Source organism: Suillus discolor (assembly GCF_016758755.1).
Source record: "Suillus discolor strain FC423 chromosome Unknown F5147scaffold_24, whole genome shotgun sequence".
Lineage (NCBI taxonomy): Eukaryota > Fungi > Basidiomycota > Agaricomycetes > Boletales > Suillaceae > Suillus > Suillus discolor.
In genome coordinates, this window is record NW_024541271.1 from 374,835 (window position 1) to 395,853 (window position 21,019).

Here is a 21,019-nt window from a genome sequence, read left to right on the forward strand (position 1 = left end):
ATGCATTCAACGTTCGCCGAAATATATTTCCCCCCTGGTAGGTGATGCTATTCTGGTTGCCTTCTACTTCTGGACTGAGTGGGGTAATTGAGTTCATTATAGACATTGCAATCCCTGGTCACTGGTATAAAAGGCATCTGTTTGGGTGACTAGATTACTGTGTTAAGGTGGTGTATCGCTTGATTGATATTTTCCCCCACATGTCCATCCAGGAAGAGAAGAAGTCTGAATCCTTTACAGAAAATGTAGTCGCAGTGTCAAATGACGGTGACGACTTCAGGCTGTTGACTGCAGACGCCAGGCAGGCGGGAGAACGGGCGCTGGTGCGCAAATTGGACTGCCGGCTGATGACCACTGCTGTGGTCATATTCATCTTGAACTACATTGATGTATGCAACCATCCATTCACGAACCTTAGCGTGCTTACATGTACTACGCGTAGCGTGTCGCTATTACTACTGCGCGGCTGCAAGGTTTAGAGCAAGATCTCGGATTGACAAGTGAGTGAAGTGGACCACCGTATTATTCATGCTTAATCGATGTACTAGCCGTTCAGTATGAAACCATCCTGGCTATTCTTTATGCCACTTATTGCCCGATACAAGTGAGCAAATTTTCTGCACAAACTCATGCGATCTTTCTAACAACATCTCATCTGCGACCAGATACCCTCGAACATGGTTTGTTTGTATGCTATTGTTTATGAATGCAAGATTGATCTTGATTGTCAACAGATTTTGGGCTATATTTCACGGTTGGTCGTGATTGAAAATATTTTGATCTCGTCGAACTAAGAAGACGCGACTCAGGCCATCACTTTATATTGGGGCTTGCGTTGTTGGATGGGGCCTTACAAGTGCTTTGACTGGGGTAAGCTTTGTTGGCGCGACCGCGACTCGTGCTTGCTAACCACTGCACAGGTCACAACTAATTTTTCAGGCATCATGGCTTGTCGTGTGTGCATCGGTATTCCTGAGGTAAAAATTTCCTTGTTTGATAATGATGTGCGGGCTGAACGAGTGCGGCTTTCCGCAGGCTGCATTCTATCCTGGTGTCATGTATCTGCTTTCGCGATGGTATACCAGGAAGGTGAGCATGGTGTTTTTAGAATTATAAACTCTCACTCATGCAACACATTCAGGAGCTTGCCGCGCGGTCAGCCTGGTTCTATTGTGGCTCTTTAATCTCGAATGCATTTGGAAGCGTGAGCTTGCTGCCGTCATAGTGAACTATGAAGCCTGATAATGATCCTTTCTAGTTAATTGCAGCTGGAATTCTCGCAAGAATGCAAGGCGTACTGGGACTTGCGGCCTGGAGATGGTAAGTCAAAATCCCTATTCTCAGGAGCGGTACCTTGACCGGAGTTTCTCGCAGGTTGTTCTACATAGAGGTATATGTTACACGACTCCCGGGCCTTCTATGCTGATCAATCCCTTTATCGGCATAGGGCGCTATCACCATGTCCTTTGGCTTCTTGACCATGTGCGTTTGTGAGAGTTTCTATTCTCACCCAAAGTTGACGGCCACGGTTTTTGTCCAGGTGGCTTCTTCCAGATTTTGTAAGCGGAATATTTTTAGAACAAGTTTCGACGGGTCTGACATGACACGTCATAGCCCCATAACACTCGATGGCTTAACGCAGCGGAACGCCGCTTGAGTCAAGTTCGTCTCGCAGAAGATGCAGGGGAGGCTGACAAGGATTCCGATGACGTCACGTAAATCTAGCTCAAGTTCCATCCTTTCCTATTACTGACAAGGTGCTACTCCATATCACTTTTGTTAATTGGCGTATCGTTCGGAACGTCATAGCATTTACGATGGCCTTTTGCTGGCTATCAAGGATCCAAAAACCATCATTTTCATGTTGATGACCTGCATGCAACTTCTAGGCCTGAGTTTCACCAACTTTTTCCCCACGTAAGTACATGGACAGTCTTGCGACTTTACGCTAACATGGAACGGGACAGCTTGACTGCCACGCTTGGTTTTAGCACTACTATCACGCTTTTGATGGCGGCGTAAGCATGATATCTCATTGTACATTCACAGCTATGGCTCATTGTCGTCTGATCGCCAGCCCTCCATGGATATTCACGTCACTCTGCTGCGTACTCAGTGCATGGCATGCAGGTACGTCTGTTTCCTGACAGTGCATCAGTCATTTTGACAGAATGAATAGATAGGTCTGGAGAGCGATTCTTCCATATTGCCGGCTGGTGGTGGGTGGTCATCGTTGGATATATCATCTCTCTATGCACCATGGCTACGGGCGGGCGATACTTTTCCTTGTTCCTCATGACCTCTGGATATTGTGGTAAGTTCTGATTAGAACGCTGAACGTAAGCTTGACACGTTTACAAAGGATTTGCGTTGACATTGACCTGGGTTGCAAACGCCATTCCTCGTCCACCGGCAAAACGCGCCGCAGCCATAGGTCTTGTCAATGGATTTGGAAACCTCGGTAACCTGTGAGGCCTCTATGATCAATGTTAATGTCGGATTACTTACAAGATCACAGGATTGGCTCATATGTCTGGAGTGCTTCGTGGGGCCCTCAATATCATCAATCCATGATCATAGCATTGTGCAGTCTGGTTTTGTCCTCAGCCCTGGGCTTCCGTGAGCAAAATTACAACTTGACCGCTCCGAAGTACTCACCTATCGATAGTAATGCGGTGGATATTAATCAAGGAGAATAAGAACATGGATATGGAGGAGAAGAAATTAATGGAGGGTCCTGGCCGCGAACGTATTGAAGAAGCTGCTAGATTGGAAGGGATTACATTCGAGGAGGCTGTGAAAAGAAGGAAGGGCTTCAGGTATCTCTATTGATCTTCTTTTTTTCGCATCAGATTATATGACTTTGGGTATTGACCCAATATTGGACATTTAACTCGTCATAAGCCTGAGCTTTCTTTCGTTCGGTTTTTGTTAAATTCTATCGGAGAACGAGACAGACTCTTACTGTATTGATATTTGAAGAGACGCTTGAGTCATGTACAGTAAATCTCCTATGATCGAGCAAGTTGGATTCAATTAATTGGGCTTTCAATACTCCACGAGTTGACGCAAAGTCGACGTACTTGTAGAGTTTGAATAGTTCAAACTTGGCGCACGGCGACTTGAATTCATAACTCAAAAAGTATATTGGGTACGTAAAAAAGCCCAGCATGCTGCAGTAACGTACGTATAAAAATGAGCCGCCCTACTTGTCATGAATAAGAATTACTCAATCAATCAGGGAATGCGTCCATTGTGTGCGGCTTTGCGAGTCAATCTAGAACCATTTTCATGATCCATGAGGATCACGGACCTTCTACAGAGCTCCCGGACAATTTAATTTGTTCCTCGTGCCCTCAAGTCTTTCCCTGTGACCTACTCCTTCAAAATTTGACTGCCATCGTGCCTGTTGGTGCCAGCTCGTAATCACCAGGATCATGGCGCACCCTGTCCTATGGAGAGGAAAAACGTTTTTCTATCCTATTGGCAATACATCTGCAGTTTGCCTTACACAGGATCTTTGTCCAACTGAAAAAGCAGATGTACTGCTTCTTGGGTGTGGTGACCCGAGGCATATCATTTATACCGTATATACAAACAGCACTGGCTTGCAAGGTGAATCAGCACGTTCCTACTAGGAGCATTTTAATAGAGTGGCGCGCTAATGCTTCCTGCTCAGCGTCACGAAAACTGGACTTTACTTGCTGCGATCTTGAGGGTGCGGTCATCGGTGAGTCCAAATCTAGCATTCGATGCATCTTTCTGAACGAATCAATCAAACAGCCCGTAATGTTATCTTATTCACTCTTCTTGCCGACGAAGGTGCTGCGGAGAGAGCGCCACAAATCTGGAACATTTTTTTCCACTTTTTCCTCGACAAAGCCTCCCATGACCTGCTCATATCACAGTGCAGGAAGTTGGTCGAGCTATCCAGCGATCTGGATAGCTGGAACAACGGTCCTTACGGGTATTTCCTTCGTATGTGTACTGGAGATACTCTCGCCGAGTTGCGGCGCCTTTGGCAGCTCCACGTCAAGACGACGGCTTGCTCTCCTAGCGAGGCAAAAGCATTTGAATCCGCATATGCTGCTGACGTCAAGGCTTCCAGGGCAAAGTTCGGATCCGTACTTACAGCAAGTCGGGCAGCTGGGCCACTGTCAATGTATGCATTCGAGATGGCGGGTGATCACTACAACATTTACTGGGATACGGGCATATGCTCTGCCGTCCCTAAGAGACCCTCGGAGGTGTCACGCCCAAATCCAACCTTAGCATTCTCCATGGTCGGTGACAAATTTGGTGTGCACTATGGAACAGATCCTCTCTGCTGCTTTCATTTGGCAGAAGCGCTTGCGCCAGCTGTCGGAAGCACTCGCCACCCAGACCAATGTACTCTGAAAGATATAGTAGACGTCTGCAAGAAGCAATTTTCCAGGTGGTGCGCTTCGGTGTCCAAAGTCTTGGGCAGTCAAAATCCATCTTCTCCGAGCCCGCTCATCATACGTTGCTTCGTGGGAGACGCTCTGAGCTTTTGTCAAGCTCTTTGCTACTCCCGCACCGCAAAATCGACGTCCACACTATTCCCCGTTGCTCCTTGGAAGATCCCGTACATCGCCCTTGATCCTAGCGCCTACGGGACTAGTAGGCAGTCACCTGCGCCTACCACATTCAACGTCATCGATACTTCCAACCTTTTTGATCATGTCGGCGTGTTGAATCTTATCGCCGTTACTTCTCCCATTCTTCAGCGCACTCTATCCGCTACGTTGTACACGGAAGGTCTTGCTTCAGGTAGCCCAGAAGACACGTTGGCCGAACACCTTTGTGGAGATATCGCAACTATGGGTCTGCTCCTCGGCCTGATTCCCGCGTGCTTCGTATCGCAGTTCACGAATCGGTCAAACATGCATGAGCACATCATGCGTCTATCAGACAATGCAACCCAGAATCACGAGCGCCTTGCATGGAAACTAATCGGCGGTGCTGAGAAACTGACTGATCTCGACTGCCCCATCGATATCGCTGCGGAGCAGCTTGCAGGCGTTTTCTTCAATATATATCTCAACATGTTTTCTCATGAGAACGTGAGACGAAGGTTGGCCATGGTCAAGCAGTCACTGTCTGGGATCGTACATTACCACCGTCGTTCGTTTGTGGAGATTTTGAGTGTTGTGAAGAGGAGGGTGATCACAGACTGGGATTCGACCATGAACATGCTTCACGACAAGATTCAGAATGACAGGATCCTCATAACCGGAATGAACTTTTACCAAGAACTCTGCTGCCAGTTACACCTTCTTGGTGTTTTCGATGTAGATTGGCTGTCTCTACCAAAAGTGCAGGAAGTGCATCGCGTCGAAAGGCCCTTTGTCTTTCGCAATTGGAAGGTGCTCCCAAAAACTCTCTGTGTCGTCCTCGTTGTTCCTCGGGATCGCCTCCAGCCGCTCTTACCCGATCTTGACGAGGCCGGAACACCTGTGTTGCAGTGCGACCTGAGGGGCACAGCGACACAAAATGCGTTCTCTGCCATCAGCACAGTTTTTGGTAGCATTACAACCAGTGGCCAAGGTGATGGCAAGACTGCAGTCATTAAAGAAGACACCACTGGACGTTATGGAACTTCTCCTCTAGTGGTGTGGTTCTGGGTGCCAACTATTGTGCTGGTGAATGAGCGTTGTTTATCGGTTGTATTATCTGTTCTCTCCACCCCGGCGACTTGCGCGTTCGCCATGAAGCGGGGGCTTGACTTATCCATATTCTGCGCGGACCTGGGAGATGAGCAACTCGTACATATCCTACGACAGCATCCTAATGCTGGCCCAGAGAGTCCCAAGGAGAATAATGTGCAAATCGGCGACCGTCCTATGAAGACGTCTGGTGCATGCACATTCGTCACGTTAGACAAAGAATGCAAGACACCTTTGACATTCACCACTCGTGTGGATATTGTCGAACCGGATATGAAAGCTTCCCTGACCAGCGGTGCTACTCCCATTGTGAACCAAGTTTCTATGCATTCAATCGCCATCGTTCTTGGAGACAAGTCTTTGCAATTCCCTTTCCCGCTTCCTATTGATGCCAAGAAATCCAAGCTTCGCATTGCGCGAAAGTTGCTATACATCGAAGTACGTTTTCTGTCTCTCTATCTTTCTGAAAACTCATATCGGACTCGGCCCAGATCATCTTACCCCTGAGACTTATTCTTGGAGACACCGACTCGGACATGTTCCCTGTTATTCCGCACGGAGGCGATCTTGCTCTCTGGAACATGCATCGCGTCAACCTCGACCATTGCATACCCTTCAGCCTTGCTAACAAGAGAGCTCTTGGCTGGGTCAACCCTCACGTCTCCCTCATGATGTCTGATCGTGAAAGGCGCATCCCCAGTGAATTGACTACAGGGTCAACGCTGCTTGATGTCAAGCGTTCACTTCATTTCATCTTTGGGCAGGCGAGCGGTCTCGCAGAAGACAAACCCCCTTTATGCTACGCCTTGCGAGCGAAAGATGATGAGGAGATCTTTGTTATGTTCTATATCACAAATCTCCGCTTGGACGTTGGCTCGCACTCCATGGTCGCTGATACATGGGTGATGCCATCTTCTCCCACGTTTGAGAAGGCCGAGGCTTTCAGCAAGGTTTTTACTCATTTGGGACCTAGCAATATGAAGACGGTTGGGATGGGCGTTGAGGAGAGGAAGGCCTGGCAGCACCTCCTCGTGGCTGCGACGGAGCGGTGTCGTACATGGGAGCACAAGACCAACTGCGAGTACCGCGTACAAGGCGTTATCCCTTTGACGTTGGAGCCAGACGAGAGTGCTATTTGCTCATGCGGTGCCGGGGTGGGGACAGAATCATTTGTGAAGAAATACCCGATGCTTCGACCGCTTGCACCGCATGTGACGAGGGCAGTGATCAGTCCACTGTTCGCGCTGTCGTACCTTGAAAAGGTCGGTAGTCTGCAAGATAACGTCGCTTCAAGTACTGCATCAACGCCTGCGCCGGCAGCAGTGGTGCGTAATGTGTGCGCTGCTTGTGGAAAGGAAAGTGGTGGTTCTGCGTCGTTGTTGATTTGTAGTCGGTGCAAGGTTGTGCGGTATTGTTCACAGGGTTGTCAACGCGAGGACTGGAAGGGGCACAAGAAGAGTTGCGTAGCACCATCTTCCTAGCTCATTCATCACGAGCAGATATGATGTCGATTATTTTTCTTGCCAAGTGAATTTGCAAAATGGTGCGTAAATGACGTGTAAGATAGATCGCTTTGCAAGGTGATATTTTGTTCCACGCTACAGTTGCCGATAGGCTTGATAAGGTTTTGGTAGCAAATTTGATATGCTGGCATTGACTTTGCTTCGCAAGCTTATATGTTGTTTTCACGCTAATAAACCTTGCTTCACAAGGTACTTAGGAGGTGCCGATCTGCTGTTAATTGCATCTGCTCGAAAGGGGATGTCATGAGATGGATCACTATCAAGAATAATATTCAGCTTCAAAAGAGGATTTCAGCTGGTCAGGTCCTTCCTACATCACCATCAAGGATAGTGGGCGACTTTTGAATACTATATTTCATTCAAACCTCAAGAGTCGGAGCATCGTCTCGCACCTCGACGCAGTTTAGAAATGCTTTCCAAACCGTAGACAAGTTGTATCCAGATTCTAATGTACAGTGTCGAGGCTTGAATGAAGGGCATGCAAGCAACGGTTAAAATATACTCACGTGAGTTCGAAAGGCCTGTTTAGATGTTTAGAACATGGCTTGAACACTATTTGAGGGGGCTACTGCTTTCTAGGATTACTTTAAGATTGGGTGGTCTTAATATGCGGACTTGCAAAACACTGACATTTGACGGGGGCACGTTGGCATGAGGACATTAGACATAGATTTACATTTAGAACGACGATTCTAAATGCTGCGGGAAGTCACCCAATATTCAGCATATAAAAGCAAAGCGCCTGCCTACTGTCCCTTCAAATTTATTTGATCTTATATCCATCCTCAAACAATGCGCTTCATTTTTGTCCTCGCCGTTGTTGCCGCTTTGACAACATCGATATCTGCCAGTGACGCTGTCAGTGATGATGCTAGTGCGACATGTCCTTTCTTTTGCGCACGCGATAGGACATGCTCAGCATGCGAAGGAGGATTTTGCGTGAGTATTAGTGGTTTGTGTCGTGGAATTGACTAGATGACTCACTGGCATGATAGAGCTTCTTTGTATGCTTCTAGTGTAGCAGTGAGTTGCATTTATGTTTTCGAACTGGTGCAGTATGGTTGATGAAACGATGCGTGAAGCCTCGATGGGATGTTCAACTATTTGGAGTGAGATCATGACTTTTGTGGCGGCAGAGGCGAAGTTTTGGGCGATCAGGCATTGGGATATCGAGATGGCATCTACTTTCTTTGGAGAGGAGGCTGGAGGTTGAGAAGTCCTGTGGTTTCAGAGCCGGTTCTTTGTGAGCTTGCTTAGTGAAAGATAATCGGGAAGGACGGGATACTTACCGTAGATCTGGATGTGCCGTGAACAATTGTCGAGCGGCTGTACAATGTCATCGAGTGACCTCGACAACTTTGCAAGAGTGGGATGCGCTGTGACCTACTTCGCAAAATCCGATGCAAGCTGGCGGTTCCATGTGCGAATACCGCAAAATGTCGCACAAGTAGGAAACCATGTACATCATGATAAAGGGACAGAAGGCGGGGCATGAGAACACGAAAGGACGAGTAGTCCAAATATGGCTGCACACAGAGAACCGCGTAAATAACATTACATACTTGTAAGAAAGATGCGCTAACATGCATGAATCCAGGCACCTGCATGTTCTATCTGTAATCCTGCTGAGTGCTTGCCACAATCAAAATATGAATGGCTACAGCGCTATATCTATAGAATCAAAGTGTCGTTGTCGTTTGGGAGCCAAGCATACCCACTAGGGGATGGCACTGCGCGGAAGAATGGTTGGAAGTTGTACCATTATGTATGATTTGAGCTTGAGTAACCACTAGGCACATTTCCTAGTCTGAATTCAACTGAGCCGATGTTATTCTCCCATGGCCTCTTGACGTGTGACTTGTCACCGTGTGTGACATTGTTGAGGGTTATTCTTCCTGGTGTTCGACTTCATCAAGGTATTTTACTTCTGAATTCACTGTGTGTGGTTCTACTAACAATTTTAAAGTCCTAGCTGCTCAGTCAACAAGTTCTAATTTTCATTGCTTTACTTCAACTTTTTCTGACAAAATGGGTGGCGCTGGTGCGTTGTCTTTCTGACGCGAGTCCCCTGCCTGATGGCTTGCTGTAGGCTGGTTGTTCTTGTTCTCTGTACTAATGGCAGCTGGTTTACTCTTCACGATGGTTTTCTTCGTCAGTCTTCCTTTCTATCTCCACTCACTCCCCCACTCACTTTCGCTTCCCAGATAATCATGTTCTCAGACCTTGAATGCGATTATATCAATCCCATAGATCTTTGCAACAAACTCAACCAAGTACCTCTCCATCCCTACCTGCAATGCACCCACACTGACACACACCCAGTTCGTTCTACCAGAAAACATTGCACACGCATTCCTAACAATTCTCTTTCTCCTCTCCGGTCAATGGTTTGCATTCCTCCTCAACCTCCCTCTAGTCTTGTATAACGTCAACAAGTACGTCCTTGTCTTGGGCGCTTTTTGTGTAGTTGGAGCTGACGCGTCCCACAGGATACGCAACAAGAACCACATGTATGATGCCACAGAGATTTTCAGAACTCTTAGCGGTCATAAGAAAGAGAGCTTTATGAAACTAGGCTTTTACCTTCTTTCATTCTTCTACTATCTCTATCGGTGCGTAGTCCTTTCACAAGTCTCCCACGCTATCTGACGAGACTCTAGGATGATCGTCGCTCTTATCTCTGAGAGCGAATGATTACAGGTGGAAGCTTGATGACGAATACCTTTCCGGATACTTGGGGTAAAGCCTGTGCAAGTAACGTACAAGGCGCTCGCTGTCGTTTGGTTGGCTATCACGATCTACTTTCTTCACTACCACTTATTATGCCCGAGTTCACGCTATCTCATGCCCATTCCAAGCACAACATACTTGCGTGTACTTTGAATCTTGCGTGAAATACATTGAGATGAGAGGTGTAATCAGCACAAGGGAAATACATATGCTAAGATAATTTGCAACCTAAGATGACACAGGCTGGCCAAGCCTTAGACTCTTTCATCCATATCATACCCATAGCCAACAAAATACCGTCTCAAACGTCAATATCCATCCCTGCTCCTCGGTCCCCACCACCTCTCCTTCCACGACCTCCTCGTCCACGACCTCTTCCCCCACGATGCCACTTTTGCCCATCCGGACGAGAATTTGAATGTGAGTGTTGGGTATATAGCTTCGGATCTGTACCCGGCGGCGCAACCAACACACTTGCTCTCGGATCCGAAGCAATAATCGAATCTGACCGCATTTTTCTGCACCAACGCAAATAAAAGTTAAGAGTTAAAACCCCCAAACTAAAACCACTCACGATGAACTCCCCTCCTCCCCACCATCCATAAGTACATCCACACTATCATCCACAACATCCACACCCGCAAGCCTCCCCGACAACCCCACCGCTTTCGTCCCCACAATGCTCACTTGCAAGATTTTGCCGTCGGCAGGCTGGCCGTTGAACTTATTCACAGCCGCATCTGCCTGTGCAGGTAGTTTGAACGTGATGCGGACGATGACATTCTCAGAGGCCTTAGGGGATGCTGTTTCAGACGAGACTATCGTGCCGCATCGTTTGAAAATAGCCTATCAGACCAACCAAAAAGAAACCTCAGTCTCTTCCTCAAAAACACAAAAAACGCGCACCTCAACATCAGCAGCAGTCGTACCCTTAACAAGTCCCCTAATCTCCACCACATTCCCCAACGGCACTGCACTTGCACCTTTGATGCTCAAGCCCTGTCCCGAGGCTTTGCTGTCCCCTGCTGCATCCCTAAGCGCACGCTGTGCGAGACGCGAATCGGGTTTGCGAGGCTGCGCGGCGCTCAGGGTGAGTCTTGATGATAGGCTGGGTTTTTCTGGGTCTTCGTAGAGGTCGTGACTCCATTGAGCGTCTGGGTCGCCTTTGGGGGTGCGGTTTGGGCGGGTCTTTGTGAGACAGACGATGATTGGAGTGAGGTGGGTGGGCGTGATAGTAACGAAAAAAGATGTGTGCGAGAGAGATTATTCTTTTGACGTATAGACTATGAAAAGTTGTACGCACGTATGGAGATGAACGACTGCCTGATTTTGTGCGGACGGGGCCGATGGAAGGGGCTCCGGTTCCGTTATCTATTGGGACGTTTAAGCGTTCTAGGAGGGACATCTCAACGTTGAGTTAATGTCTTTGCAATGAATGGCTTGGAGGAGAGGTAGGGTATGTAAGACTAAGACTCTTGAGTCGTGGTGTAAGCTAAAGTACCGTTTCGCTCAACATAAGCTGTGTGTTGTTGTTTGCTGTGTGGCACTGCGCCTGATCAACTTCGTGATCACGTTTCAGAATCAAAACAAAGGCTGTATATATATTGATACAGAATGCATGTGTACTGCTGTAAGAAGGTTCTGGTAAAATTGTAATCTGCGTATTGACAAGACACCGCTAGCATTCCTCTTTTTGAGAATTTATACTCATGTGGCACACTGGAAGCGATGGTTCGGTTAACTATCCCTTTCAGGTTAAAATCATGTTCGGTTTTTGTTATTTGAGCAGCTGAGTGAACTTGTTACACACCTTTCGGTATCACAACTATCGTCTCGACGACACATGTAGCAGCCACATCATGCATCGATCAGAATAAGTAGAACGTAACATCGCAGACTTAGCAGTGCGATAGGCAGCTGTCTCGACGAATTGATTCAACGTAGGGCGGTGATATTTTGTGCCTAAACCCTGGGACGGTATCTTCGGAGACTGCATCGATTCCAGAGAGCGCGAGATTGCACGTGGAGTACCATGGTAAGTAGGAAGGAGTGTAAAGTTGAAACGGACTTGAGATGTATAACGGGGACAGGATTTCGACGTGTAAACTTGGATTATAAATAAACCCTATTTTACCTAAGACACGTATATGATTTTGTCGTGCATCGGCGAATCCGAATCCGCTGAGAATCCTCGTTCAGGAACTTTGCTGCGATACCTATGTAGGGAGTGATCGCCCAGCAACTGTCCAGTCACTATACATAGTACCAGTAGCTCTGCATCCACTCAACATGTCAACAGAAAGATCCGAGCTACGCACAAGTCGTTCCTTTCCGATTTCAAAAAGTACTTCCCGAACAAGGTTAGAACCTGCAAAAAAGGCGCTAAATGGCAATCCTCTGGCAGAGTTCCGTATCTATGCATTGAATCCATAATGAGTAAAGCATGTGGCATGAGAGACCAGATCACAAAGGCCTGACAAAGGTTTCCACGTGTTTCTTCATCCCATGAGGAACACCGGGGAGATCTATGACGAACTGACACGTTTTGCAAAAGTACAAATCACGATACTCCATGGATACATGCACTGCGAAAGCTTAATATGAAAAGCTCGCGGATGGAACGTTTGTTCAACAGCTCCCGGTGAACTTTTATAAAGCTGGCTGATGTTGGGCGAATGATGATGCATGATGTGTCATCCCAGTACACGATATCACTTGACATGGCATCGGTGTTAAGCTTTGGCATTGAGGAGGGTGGGTTGCCCAACAACTCCTGCCATATTTTTCGTTGCCCACAAATATAAGCTGTCACAATCTGAGGGAGGCCTCCATTTATGTTCACAGTTTGATCCTGAACCCTGTGTACTAAGCGAGCGCTCACATTGGTAGACGTACGGCGCTCAGCCGCTGCATATAAGTCCCACTTGAGGCCTCGACGAGCCGTTTGAACATGTAGGCTGTTCCACTGTGAAATGGTTCGTATATATGAAAATTGTCCGAGGAAGAAAATTTAAACGTATGGATGAGTTTAGCAACTTGGCTTTTGTTTTCAACACGAACAAACAAACCACGAAAGGCAATTCACTTCGCTAGTAACTTCAAGCAAAATTCAAGTCGCTCGTGTATAGTTTTCTGAAGCCCGGCGACAACTCAGGGGAAACACATCGTTCCTTCTTTATTATTGCCGGTCACAGAGATTATCGTCATACCATTCACTGATTCCATTGATGTCCATCTCCAGAATGTTACGTCGTCAACATGTTGTCCATCGGCGCCACGTCAAGGGTGGACTCAAAGATAAAGGACCCGCTTATCGAAGGCTGAGAAACCCAGAGAGAGATGATGTCAGAGACCGTGTTCCACTCATTGTTCATGGCCAGCGGGGGCTGCCAGCAAGGGAGGGCGGACAATTTCAAACCCGGCGCAAACCTTTGGAAGTTCCCAAATCAAAATCAAGGCAGAATCAATCAAGAATATGAAGGGGAATATGAAGGGAAATACGACACAACCTCTTTCGACTTTAAAAACAGATTTTTGCAAGACCAGTCTGCGACTCTGTGCCCTGCTGGCATCGTCACGGTACGTGTATGAAAACAAACTTTTTTCGGCGATATGTTAATGGGGGCTATCGCAACGTAGAACTTCAATTATGCAGTAGAGCCGGGGCTTAGCTTGATCCGAGTACTCGATGCGAAGCATCTGCTATGACCGAGTAGTAGAATTTACAACTGGCAGGTGACGGCGAGGCTCATTGACGCCTTTGCAGGCCACGCAGATCTCGGGTAATGTATCATACGGAACCATTCTCCTAGCCTTTCTTAATAAGTCGCCATTCATTTGCCCAGTATCTGCTGTTCTAGTTTCTTTCTGTATGACTTCTCAACGATCAGAAGAATCTTTGCAGGACAAAAAAGAAGACATCGTGGAGGTTAACGCAACTGACCTCCGACCTTTACGCCTCCAACTTGATACTGGCAAGGGATATACCAAATTTCGTCAAAAATGGTGGCAGTTGTGGTAAGCGAAGCTATTTTACAAGTGATGTCCTTCATCGAGCCGCGATCAGGTTACCTAAGGACCCGCCATGTCCAGCTCCCCTGTCTCTGGAGGATGCAGCGGTGCGCGAACCCTCTATGCTGATTTTTTCCTCCTAACAACTCAGTGATCTACAGCTAACGCCTTTGGCCAACGCTTCCATCTTTTCTCAGCTCACGTACTCCTGGGTAACGGGTATAATGGTTTGTTTGAACCCCGATTTCAACCTATACTATTTTGACGCATCTATCTAGGTTCTCGGATATCAACGTACATTACAAGCGTCTGATTTATACAAACTAGACACATCCAGAGAGTCAGCCGTCCTTGCTGCCAAACTTGAAGCTGCATGGCAGCGGCGTATTAGGGCAGCAGCCGACTGGAATGCACGTCTTGAGAGTGGAGAACTCAGACCATCTCTCTTCAAGCGTACGGGCTGGGCCTTCAGTGCAATTTCCAGGAAACAAGGCACGAATTGGTCTGAGCGACGTGCAGCGTTTCAGCAACATTGGCGAGAATCCGCTGGGAGGAAAGAGGCCAGTCTTACTTGGGCCTTGAATGATGTCTTTCTTAGTATGTTCTGGATAGGAGGTGCATTCAAGGCATGGGTCTTCCTCCTGAATTGCTTTTATGACAATAATTTATGACATGATTCAGGTCTTTGGCGATACGATACAGCTCATGGGTCCTGTCGTCCTTCGGGTAAACAGCAACCTGTGTTTGGTTGTGGTAACCTCTGATATTTGTTCTTCCCTACAGCAAATCATCGTTTTTGCGGAGGAGCGTTCTGCTGCAACTACTGCCGGAGAACCTGTACCTAATATTGGTCGTGGTATTGCCATGGCTATTGGGCTCTTTGCGCTTACCTTGACGGCCAGCATTTGCAACCACCAGGTTTGTCTGTGAAACTTTGTGACTTGAAGATGAGCTCGGCTCAGCTTACGCATTCCAAGTTCTATTGGCGTTCAATGTCGACAGGCGTACTGGCTAGGGCCGCACTGATAACATGCATTTATGAGCGTGGAGTAAACCTCACGGGCAAAGCACGTGTCAAACTCAGCAACGCCGCGTTGGTCAATCATATTTCGACAGACGTGAGCAGGATTGATGCAGCTGCTCAATGGTTGGTGAGTCACATACTAAAGTGTATGCGCACGTTGTTGACTAATCTCGCCACCAGCACATGGGTCAGTATATGGAACTAGTGCCATTCATATTTTGAGATAACTTACTGTTGTCAAGCCTGGACCGCGCCTATTCAAATCATAGTTTGTTTGAGCATTCTCTTGATCCAGGTTTGTTGTATTACGAAGACTTCGGTCTGTTCTAACTGCGCGTGAAAACTAGCTTGGGCCATCTGCTCTTGCTGGTTTCTCGCTATTCGCCCTCATGATTCCACTCCAACAGCAGTCAATGGCACTGCAGCACCGTATTCGCTTAGAGTCCATGAAATGGACTGATCAGCGAGCCAAGGTCTTGCTAGAGGTACTTGGTACGTAAACTTGGGGCTTCTGGGACGTGCAAGGATACTGAAGAGATGCACAGGGGCCATACGCGTTGTCAAATATTTCTCATACGAGATCCCATTCCTTCAAAGTAAGTATGCTGAGTCGAGGAATATCAGCAGCATGCTCACGAACGCTACTTAGAAATATTTGAGCTTCGAAAGAAGGAACTGCGTGGTGTTCGATGGATTCTTCACGCGAATTCGGCGAAGTAAGTCTAGATGGTGATAGCATGGCGACGCCTGCTGATGCCAATCCACCCAGCTTGGCACTCGCTTGTTCGGTCCCAGTCCTCGCCGCTACACTAGCTTTCGTCACGTACACCCTTACGGCACACAACTTCAACGTTGCCATCATATTCAGTTCGTTGAGTTTGTTCCAGGTGAGGTCGTGTCCCGCAGCGTACATAAACATGCACCCGATCTATCGATGAATAGCTTCTCAGGCAACCGATGCTCTTCATGCCTCGCGCTCTATCGGCTATCCCTGATGCATCTAGCGCGATTCAGCGGCTTACGCACGTGTTCCACGCAGAGCTTATTTCTGGAGATACACTTATGATCGACAAGGGCCAAGAACCTGCGCTTCTGGTGAAGGATGCGACGTTTGAGTGGGAGTCGTTCGCGAAAGATTCTGGTCATGCTTTGAGCTTGAAGACTGGCGCACCCGGCGACGGCAGTTCACCAAAGGGCAAGGACAGGAGCGTGACGGAGGACATGAAGATGGAAAAGCCCGCTCCTGGAAATGAAGCCCCTCTCTTTAAGGTAAAGAATGTGACCATGACCATCCAACGAGGCCAGCTCATCGCTATAGTCGGGCCTGTCGGAAGCGGCAAGGTAATCTTCTCGAATGAGATACTTAAAACGACTACTGACACATGAACAGTCTAGTTTATTGCAAGGTCTAATAGGAGATATGAGGAAGGTCTCTGGGCATGTCTCGTTTGGCGGACGCATTGGTTATTGCCCGCAGACCGCATGGATCCAGAATACTACGTTGGTTAGCATAGCGTCGCTCTCGAAGAGCGAATACATCTGATATTTTACCCCAGCGTGATAATATCACTTTTGGCCAAAGTTTCGAGGAAGACAGATACTGGCGCGTTGTTGAGATCGCTTGTCTACTTCCTGATCTCCAACTGCTCCCAGATGGGGATTTGACTGAGGTATGGCGGATGAATCCAACTTGATAACACTGTTTATATTATACTCTATTTCAGATTGGAGAAAAGGGAATCAATCTCAGCGGTGGCCAAAAGCAGCGGGTGAGTTCATGGCATCTCTCCGTGATAGGACTCGAATTTGATTTTCCACTCAGGTCAACCTTGCTCGTGCTCTGTACTTTGCCCCTGAAGTTGCCATCCTTGATGACCCGCTCTCGGCAGGTGAGCAATGTTGTTTATCTTATGTCTGTCATGCTGACGAATGCCTTCAGTGGATGCTCACGTCGGAAAATCGTTATTCCAAGATGCCATCGTGGGTGCCCTGCGAAATCGTGGCATTACCGTCATTCTAGTCACTCATGCGATCCACTTCCTCTCCCAAGTAGATTATATCTATACTCTGAACAATGGCATCATTACAGAGAGCGGGACTTACGAGGAATTAATCTCCCGCGGTGGAGACTTTGCGCGTCTGAACCTGGAGTTCGGTGGTCATGTGTCGGAGGAGAATGATGATGGCCAGGCAGAGGAAGTCATTCCGCAAACAGGCATTACCGTCGAGGATGTGAAGTTGAAGTCAGAACAAGCCAGAAAAGAGGCTACTGGCAATGGCAAACTTGAAGGTCGCTTGATCTCCAAAGAGAGGCGGTCGACGGGCTCTGTGATCTGGGGAGGTGCGATCAAGCTCATCTGAAGGGTTTCCCGAGGCTGAAGCAGTTTTACAGTATACTGGACCTATTTGGTTGCGGGACGCGCTTCAATAACAGGTCCTCTACTTCTTCTCTTCGTCCTTGCGATGCAAGGAAGCCTCATCTTGAATTCGTACGTGCTAGTTTGGTGGGAGAGCGAGTCAGTGTCTTTTTATCGACTTGGTCCCTCTCTAAAATCCTTGCGTAGTAAATTCGAACGACCAAACTCGTTCTATCAGACGCTGTATGGCTGTCTAGGGGTTGCTCAAGCAATCTTCACATTCTTCCCGTAAGTCGGTTCCCACCACAGATGACGGCACGCTCATTCAATGCAGTTGTATTGGAATGGATATCATTTCTTCCTATGTATCTCAAAACCTGCACCACAGGTCCGTACGTAATGTATTTCATGCACCAATGTCCTTCTTCGAGACTACAGTGAGTGATTGTGTATGGAAGCGCCCAAATAGATGCATAATATACCCCTGTAGCCTGTGGGCCGAATCTTGAGCATTTTTGGCAAAGATATCGATAGTCAGCATCTCACTGATTGTGTTTTGCTATGCTTTGCTGAAACTTTTTGCTCAGGTATTGACAATCAATTACCACGTGCGTTATTTGTCACCGCACGGTGAAATGTTACTCATGCATGATCCAGAGTCGATGAGATGGCGTATGTCAGCCGCACACTTTGCTTATAGACACTGACTATGGAGATCCAGTTGTCTATACGCTGTCCACCCTTATGAGCTCTATCGCCATCATTTCTATCCTTGAACCATACTTTGGTCAGTAAATAGACATCATTTTGCAAGGATATGATTCATGCTTGTCTAGTTATTGTTGTGTTCTTCATCGCTCTTGGTTATAGCTACTTCGCTGCGTTCTATCGAGCCAGTGCTCGTGAGGTTAAACGCCTGGGTTTGTTATACTGCTTCTGACCTAGAAATATGCTGCTGATATTGGTCATCAGACTCTATGCTTCGCTCTCTTCTGTATGCCCACTTTTCGGAGACTTTAACAGGACTTCCTACCATCCGAAGCTACGGAGAAATGAAGCGGTTCATTGCCGCCAATAGATACTACGTTGATCTGGAGGACAGAGCTCTATACCTCGTTATTACGAACCAGAGGTGAGTTACCTTATACATATCTTGGCGTTTGTTGGTTCATTAGTTTCTCTCAGATGGCTTGCAATAAGGCTGGACGTTATGGGAAGCACATTAATCTTCCTTGTAGGCATCTATTAAATGATCAAAACCGTGACCTCACGTTCAACAAATACTAGGTTGCTCTTCTAGCGGTGATGGACGTCTCCGGGATAAACGCAGCCCAGATAGGGTTGGTACTGACGTATACCAGTGAGTCTCCCGATGTCGCCACTAAAGTATACATGATAAATTTTATATCAAAGCCATCCTGTCACAAACATGTAGCCAGTTAACCAGACAAACAGCAGACGTTGAGGTGAGGCGTTCCTTATCTTCTGATACAGGCTACTCAATCGTCGTTTGCCTCAGAATTACATGAATGCAGTGGAACGATGTGAGCCACTGATTTTGATGATATCTCGCTTACACCTCGCAGTGGTACAGTACGTCGCAAGCGACACGATGCCTCAAGAGGCTCCCCATGAGATTGAAGAACGAAAGCCCTCAGCGCAATGGCCCGAACATGGCGCGGTCGAATTCAACGACGTTAAAATGGCATATCGGCCAGGCCTTCCCAATGTATTGAAGGGAATCTCAGTCAAGGTCAGGGGAGGCGAAAAGATAGGCGTTGTGGGACGGTGAGCTAGTTTGTCGGATCTACGCAAGTGTGCTAAGGTGATACTCCTTCAGGACTGGTGCTGGCAAATCTTCGTTGATGCTCGCACTGTTTCGAATTGTTGAGTTGTCTGGCGGTTCAATCACCATTGATGGGTACGTCGATTATCCCTCGTGACAAATATATTGGTTTTCACCGCTTCCAGTGTCGATATATCTACAATTGGTCTTAAAGATCTCCGCTCCAAGATTTCCATTATCCCACAAGATGTTTGTAAAGTTCCCATGCACAAGCTAACACAGGAAGGACTAATGTACAAATTCGATAGCCTCTTCTATTTAGCGGTTAGTGTCGTAAATCTACATACTCTTATTTGAATCGCTTAAAAATTACCAGGGACCATACGCTCGAACCTGGATCCACTTTCCCATCACAGTGACGTGGAGCTGTGGGATGTGCTGCAACGGTCTTGTCTGTTTGATTCTAGCATCGTTTCGAAACAGTCATGCTCCATTGATGGCGTCGGACGCCACAGCCTTGACAGCACGATCGAAAGCGAGGGAGCGAACCTCAGTGTTGGGGAGAGATCTCTACTCAGTCTAGCTCGTGCTCTAGTGAAAGACTGCAAAGTTGTTGTGCTTGATGAGGCCACGTTAGTTATATGCTCTTCTCCTGGACGTGTGGTGTTGATTTTTTAGAGCCTCTGTCGATCTCGATACTGATAACAAGATTCAACACACAATCCAAACGGAATTTCAGGATCGCACACTACTTTGTATTGCTCGTACGTTATCTCATTTTTGAACTCGGTACAATACTGGAAACTAATGGTACCTTAGACCGACTTCGAACTATCATTTCGTACGACCGGATTCTGGTCCTTGATGCTGGCCTTGTTGCAGTAGGTTGATGTTTGAACACGTCTTTCAGCCGTTACCAACTAACACCCTCTGGAAGGAATTTGACACACCATCCAATCTTTTCAAAATGGAGGGTGGAATTTTCCGCAGAATGTGTGAGAGGAGCAATATCTCATTGAAAGATATAGAGACAAGTAGAGGGATTTGAACAATGACGGAGTTTCATGCTGATTTTTTTTCATGTTGGTAAGGCCCCATACTGTTGTGTGTTCCGCAGATAATACATATAAACTTTACTATGCTTCTCTCGTTGCAAAATCAACTTATTAGCTCCTCGAGCTACATTTCAATTCTTGGGGGCTAGTATTACATTGTAACAGTGCTGTATCATCATAACTCAGGATCAGATCAATAAGGAATGCCACAAGAGTCCTGATAACACAGCGAGACCAGTACTATGCTCCTAAATCACTGGAATATCTTTGCCTTCCGAGTCTTTGGCTTTCGTGATCCGAACAGTGGACAACATACAAACTGTGGCAGCCCATAGAGAGAGATCGGCAAAGTAGCGTCCTGGACAGATGCGCCTATGGGTTATCGGATTGAGACATGGACCAACGAACCCCCAGTCACCAGTGGGAGCGACGATTACTATCCGTAGCCAAAGGTGAAGCTCAGGCTAAGTGTCCTGCAACTTGAAGAGGATCATCTTTCAACCTTTCCCACGGTCCACTAGGTGAGTCCTTTCAAATCAGATCTTACACCGTCGGTGACCATCCATTGAAATTTCCATGCTTTACTCTGTGTAGTACGGCCATATTATCGAAAGCAACTTGAAATGTGACCTCATTTCAACGCCATTTTCTAAATAAAAAAAAAGAATCTGCATGTACCATTCGGGATATATCAAACGTGGATCTTCAACAAACTGGCGAACGACGACAAGTTCGAGGGTCGTTAATGAACCGCTTCTTGACAAGTCAGGCTGCAGAAGCTGACTGATAAAGATTATCACAGGGTACGTCTGACATCTACCTGGTACAACTTATTACTCGATATTC

The 21,019-nt window shown here is 47.1% G+C and overlaps 5 protein-coding genes across 5 annotated transcripts; 4 read left to right on the plus strand and 1 right to left on the minus strand.

Moving 5' to 3' along the window:
* Positions 1-190: 190 nt before the first annotated feature.
* F5147DRAFT_692854 (major facilitator superfamily domain-containing protein) lies at positions 191-3,009 on the plus strand. Its single transcript, XM_041437214.1, is given in 22 exon segments — positions 191-389; positions 443-500; positions 549-604; positions 666-680; positions 735-754; positions 810-870; positions 921-977; positions 1,036-1,089; positions 1,142-1,204; positions 1,259-1,320; positions 1,345-1,349; positions 1,389-1,390; positions 1,448-1,486; positions 1,615-1,715; positions 1,810-1,917; positions 2,024-2,130; positions 2,180-2,314; positions 2,363-2,468; positions 2,519-2,619; positions 2,669-2,846; positions 2,893-2,945; positions 2,957-3,009. 20 exon segments carry the CDS (start codon positions 201-203, stop codon positions 2,830-2,832), a joined length of 1,503 nt encoding a protein of 500 aa, XP_041293419.1. The 5' UTR covers positions 191-200; the 3' UTR covers positions 2,833-2,846; positions 2,893-2,945; positions 2,957-3,009.
* A 25-nt stretch (positions 3,010-3,034) lies between these two features.
* On the plus strand, positions 3,035-7,231 carry F5147DRAFT_692870 (uncharacterized protein). The gene is made up of 4 exons (XM_041437215.1): positions 3,035-3,615; positions 3,680-3,730; positions 3,784-6,125; positions 6,179-7,231. Exons 1-4 carry the CDS (start codon positions 3,438-3,440, stop codon positions 7,166-7,168), a joined length of 3,561 nt encoding a protein of 1,186 aa, XP_041293420.1. The 5' UTR covers positions 3,035-3,437; the 3' UTR covers positions 7,169-7,231.
* Positions 7,232-9,082: 1,851 nt separating this feature from the next.
* On the plus strand, positions 9,083-10,086 carry F5147DRAFT_692875 (cornichon). Its single transcript, XM_041437216.1, has 7 exons — positions 9,083-9,126; positions 9,177-9,251; positions 9,300-9,361; positions 9,415-9,483; positions 9,533-9,645; positions 9,700-9,822; positions 9,871-10,086. Exons 2-7 carry the CDS (start codon positions 9,239-9,241, stop codon positions 9,902-9,904), a joined length of 414 nt encoding a protein of 137 aa, XP_041293421.1. The 5' UTR covers positions 9,083-9,126; positions 9,177-9,238; the 3' UTR covers positions 9,905-10,086.
* Positions 10,087-11,504, minus strand: F5147DRAFT_692880 (uncharacterized protein). The gene is made up of 4 exons (XM_041437217.1): positions 11,244-11,504; positions 10,847-11,128; positions 10,515-10,786; positions 10,087-10,458 (listed from the first exon to the last, which is right to left on the minus strand). Exons 1-4 carry the CDS (start codon positions 11,343-11,345, stop codon positions 10,242-10,244), a joined length of 873 nt encoding a protein of 290 aa, XP_041293422.1. The 5' UTR covers positions 11,346-11,504; the 3' UTR covers positions 10,087-10,241.
* Positions 11,505-13,814: 2,310 nt separating this feature from the next.
* Positions 13,815-20,272, plus strand: F5147DRAFT_798539 (ABC protein; the record flags this gene model as incomplete). The annotated part of the gene is made up of 37 exons (XM_041443228.1): positions 13,815-13,957; positions 14,007-14,058; positions 14,113-14,178; positions 14,230-14,583; positions 14,633-14,677; positions 14,735-14,869; positions 14,929-15,102; positions 15,199-15,270; positions 15,323-15,467; positions 15,521-15,571; positions 15,625-15,691; positions 15,745-15,862; positions 15,918-16,316; positions 16,366-16,479; positions 16,532-16,645; positions 16,700-16,744; positions 16,798-16,864; positions 16,915-17,316; positions 17,368-17,491; positions 17,540-17,620; positions 17,667-17,769; positions 17,823-17,883; positions 18,048-18,119; positions 18,169-18,252; positions 18,305-18,464; positions 18,518-18,566; positions 18,620-18,692; positions 18,746-18,798; positions 18,852-18,876; positions 18,919-19,120; positions 19,173-19,253; positions 19,304-19,367; positions 19,427-19,442; positions 19,495-19,750; positions 19,797-19,882; positions 19,938-19,999; positions 20,056-20,272. Coding segments are annotated over 37 exons (4,326 nt in total), but the record flags the coding sequence as incomplete, so codon positions are not given.
* Positions 20,273-21,019: the final 747 nt, after the last annotated feature.